We start from the raw sequence: 4,833 nt of genomic DNA on the forward strand, positions 1-4,833 counted from the left end.
TAATAATTACAGCAATTTCCCTGATATGTTAGAGGTCAAAGTCTCCCAAAACTGCTCTCAAAAACCGGAAGTTAGAATGGCGATTGGGCTTATTGTTAAAGCTAATTTCCCTAATGGTTATTCATCATATCTACGCCCAACATAATAATAAGTAAATTGATTTTTACCAACAGCTGGCGCCTAAGTCATCTCATTCGTAAGGCCAGTTAGAATTAGCTATGAGAAAATGGAGAACATACACCAAACACATCTTTGGTTATATTTAGAAATACTTTCTGTGAAGTAACGCCGGGGATGACACTAAATTCACGGTTTTTGTATTCAACGCAAACCTACGAATTTTGTTGGCCTGCTCTTAACAAAGTGAGGCGAGGTATCGATTGGTTATGAATGAATAATTCACATCAACTCTCACTCAGCCCATGTCATATTGGTCACCACATAAAGATGTCGTAAGATTAGTGAATCGAACCTGCTGAAGAGAGTAAAAACGCCCTCTAGCACGGTCAGACCGGGCGGAAGTGGGTCAACTACTATGATCCCACCAGGCAAAATTGGTTCAATTTTTCCAATGCCCCTGTGGTTCCAAGGAGGGGTCGAAGGTCACAGTGGGGGAAAAACTTAAAAATAGTCCCATCGTGTTGTAATAGGCCCGCGGTGATCTCAAAACCATGCTATTGAGATCACCTTGGGCCTATAATTTTAATCACGCCCCTCATAGCAGTAAATATTTATATAATATGACCTTCATCCAGCGAGAATCATTCAGCCAAGCACGAAAAGTTTCTCGTGTAGTGCAACAATGGAGCTATTACATATGGAAAGGTTTCAATACAAAAACGATTCGGCTATGTACAGTTTCCACCTCCAAGAGCTTCCAAGCAAGCAGCGAATTGTGTCTACACAGTCTTTGATTACACTACACGGTTGAGTGCATAGAGCTGTGGAGCCTCTAGCTGGAAAATGGGCCTCTGTGATTGGTTTTTGTCAAAACCTCAACTGTTCCCTTCATCCAATCAGAATTTTGTTTATATCGAACGAAAGCTATTTAGGGTTCTCGTTTAAATAAAGTCAATAGAGTTGCTGATCGATTACCCTTAACAACGTGGCGTGGCTGCCACGTATATATAAGTCTATCTGTGTCCCTCCCTTTCATTAATGAACTATTTCGCAGTATATGTTGTTATCATGGTTATAGGCCTATTCAGTAAAGTCAAATGAGTTTCTTAATATCACGAATATCCATTTTAAAAGCCAGAGGCAAGTGAGGGAGTGAAGGAGGGGTCGAGAGGTGAAAAGAGGAGAATCGGATGGGTGATCGAGATTGGAGGGGAGGAAGGCAAAAAGAAACAGAAAGGAAGAAGGGGGAAGGGGAGAGAGGAAGAAAGAGAGCAAGGAAGTGATAGGTCCCGAAAGTGTAGGCATAAGAAAGAATAAGTGCAGAGAAAGGAAAAGAAAGGAATGAATAAAGAAAATATTATTTTATTAAAATGAATTATTATTATAGAAACTAAACATGTAACAGCACTAGGCAGCCATTCAATGATGCCAAAACCTTTATGCGTTACGTAAAACACCCAGTCAGATGTATTTCACACCTTGCAAAACACAAGTCACCCAATTACGAAAACTGAACGTTGAATGTACACTCTAATGAATATTGATTAGCAACATTTTCCAATATGCCAGCGCTCTAATCAAGCACAATTGAACAATAAACCCTGCAGTGTGCATATCTCTTCACAGTATTTTTGCTGAACCATGAATTGGTATCAGCATATTAGTGTACTTACTAACTTCCTTACTTACTAGCCTTTTGGTCTGAAATGGGCATGTCTTGAAATGCCACGAAGGTATGCCCACCAGGATTCATAAATAAAGCTATGTTTGTTTGTTTGTTTGTTTGTTTTCACTAGATTCTACCTGACAAATGAAACGAGAAAACTCGTTTATGATGAAATGATGTTAACTCTAAAACATCGGACAAAGAAGGACAAAACTGGCGGTATGGCTTTTCACAAGGTAATCTTGGTAACAGTTATGGAGACATAATGTAGAACTGTCACTTTTCCCGGTCCCACACTTAGACTTGATCCACCAGTCCTTCAACTGCTACGTACGGTCATTTTATTCCGCCATTTTGAATATTTTCGAGATCGAGGCCAAGGGACTCAGGTAGTCCAGCACTCCGCACTTACACTCTGTTATGTATTTGACCTTGATGAAACTAAAAAATTGAAACTTAAACTTTTGTGAGGTTGACACTAAATTGTTCATGTGTTTTATTTTAAATAATGATTGGCTGAAATGTTGATGTCCTTTAATATTATTTTTATACCTTCAGAAAAGCTTACTCCCAGAGCCACCATACAAATCGTGCAGTGTTGTCGGCAGTAGCGGGATACTGTTGGGTTCAAAATGCGGAAAAGAAATTGATGAAAAAGACTTCGTTATAAGGTACTATTTTGACAGTCTAATAACTTCCTCTCTGCTACCTGGCCGATCCGAACTCTCCTCTCCTCTTCATTCTTTTCCCTCTTATTTTCCTCTCTTCTTCCTCTCTTTACCCTCTACTTTTCTTCTCTTCCTCATCTCCTCGCTTCCTCTTCTTATCCTCTTTTCTTCCCCTCCTCTCCTCTCCTATCCTCACCTCCCCTCTACCTCTCTTCTTCCACTCTTCTTCCTCTCCTCTCCTCTTCCTCTTCCTCTCCTCTCCATAATGTGTGATGCGATCAAGCAAAATCAGTCGGAACTCGGAAATATCAAATTTTGAGTTTCTGATAGGATAGTAAAAAGCATTTACAAAGCTGGATTTTGCAGAAATTGAAATTGAACAACCAGTTCCAAAGATATGCCCAATTAAAGAGTTTCCAAAACAATAGGAATCAAAAGGAAATAGTTGTTTGGCTATGTCTCAAAATCAATATTTCCGAGTTTTGACTGATTTTGCTTGATCGCATCACATATAATTTTTAGTATGATTTTGTATTCAATTCATTCGATTTCAGATTTAATTTAGCTTCAATAGCAGGATTTGAAGAAGATGTTGGTAGGAAAACCAACATGACCACAATGAATCAATCGATATTAAAAAGGTAAACCTTCTTTTTCCTCGTACGTTCCAATCAGGGCGGCCCATTATCATGACGTAATGCAGAAACGTACATTAAAGGGATACTGCGTAATTCAGATATGAAAATTAAAGGGACATTACCTAAGAATAATATTATGTGCTTGCTTAATCTACCAATACCGTTTCACCGTCCCCTTCCCACAATGTGCCGTCCCGGCATATGGACGCACAAATAATCAACGGGATTGGTTGATGCTGCCTTATCTTAATACTACAACTACTTTACTACATGTGAAAAAAGTCTTCATTCTTGTACTGCGGTCTTCGTCTCTATCAGTCTGTCAGTTCTGAGTCATCTGTAAAGCTGGTTGTCCTTCATCATTTACCACTCGAATATAACTGCTACCATCCTCGTAAGTACGTATGTCTTGGTCATGGGGTTTGGTTGGTCAGCAAGTTTCTACTTGATTGGCATTGGTAACAGAAACGGTTTGGACCTTCACTCTATCAAGCTATCATCATCAGGTAAAGACATCCCCACCACTTATATCTGGTACGACCGTCTCCAACTCTAGAGACTATCATTAACTCCCTGCAGTCCAAACGACATTTCCAAATCCTATAAGGAAATAAGTGTGACCCAGGTACACACTGCCTGTCACGTCCGTGAGCATAAATAAAGATGACGTCATTGTCACAGGCAATTTCGGCGCGGGAATTTTGAATATCACGTGTTGAGAAACAGCTGTTTTATGGTCAATATGAGTTTGTTTTAAATAAAACCATGTGATTCGTGTTTGATAATAATTGTTTTTCTAACATAAGGCATAATGTTGTGATTGCAGGAGTGTTACTTTAAGAAAAACCATTTAACATAACAAGTGATTGCTAACTTACGTTGTTGCATTTATTATGTCTTTTTTCAACTAGCTACGGTAAATTGGAGAATGTTTCCGACTGCGTTAATTTCTCAAAATCGAGGCTTGTTGATCAAGATGGTCTTATATGGTCTTATATGGACGCCAGCGATGAAGATAAGAGATCTAAACGCCATTAAGCTACTCAAAAATTCCAATTTGACCCTGGTCAGAGCAAACATGGACCATTTCAAAATTATTCGCAAATTCTGGAGCAGACACGGACTTCGTCATTATCTAACATCTGGATTTTATTTCGTAAATTGCGCCCTGGATTTATGTTCAGAGGTCCACCTGTTTGGGTTCTGGCCTTTCGGTAACTCGTTGGATGGTCGAACTATTCCAGCCCATTATTATGATAACGGTAATATATCAACACTTCATGATGCCTCCCATGAACTTAAGTTGTTACTAACAATGCATCGGCTAGGAATGCTCAAATTCCATATGGATGATTGCTCTACGAAAGCAAAACAAAACAAGGCAAAACAAAATAAAATAAAACACAAGAAAACAAACTACCAACGCAAAACAACAGAAATACAAATAACAGCTACTTAGTTCGATAATAATTATTTGGGACAAACAAAACATCAAAAGAAAGTAGCTGCCTGGTGGTGGGAAACCAACTAATTAATATGTGGGGCACTTAAGGGGGTACTACACCCCTGCCCAAATTTGTGCCTATTTTTGCATTTCTCTCAAAAATTATAGGACATTGGTGACAAGTAAGATATGTATATTATAGGGGCAAGGACTACAGCTACTGCACTGGAAATTTTATTTCAGTACAGACAACAGTTGTGGCGTTACAGTCAAAAATGAGGGGAAACCAATATTTGA

At 39.0% G+C, this 4,833-nt stretch overlaps 1 protein-coding gene across 1 annotated transcript; it reads left to right on the top strand.

The window, feature by feature from the left end:
• The first annotated feature begins 447 nt into the window (after positions 1–447).
• Positions 448–4,551, top strand: LOC140164709 (alpha-N-acetylneuraminide alpha-2,8-sialyltransferase-like). The gene is made up of 5 exons (XM_072188065.1): positions 448–452; positions 1,917–2,022; positions 2,345–2,457; positions 3,009–3,095; positions 4,209–4,551. The coding sequence occupies exons 1-5, from the start codon at positions 448–450 to the stop codon at positions 4,549–4,551; spliced, it is 654 nt and encodes a 217-aa protein (XP_072044166.1).
• The last annotated feature ends 282 nt before the right edge of the window (positions 4,552–4,833 follow it).

This window comes from Amphiura filiformis, chromosome 11, assembly GCF_039555335.1.
Source record: "Amphiura filiformis chromosome 11, Afil_fr2py, whole genome shotgun sequence".
Lineage (NCBI taxonomy): Eukaryota > Metazoa > Echinodermata > Ophiuroidea > Amphilepidida > Amphiuridae > Amphiura > Amphiura filiformis.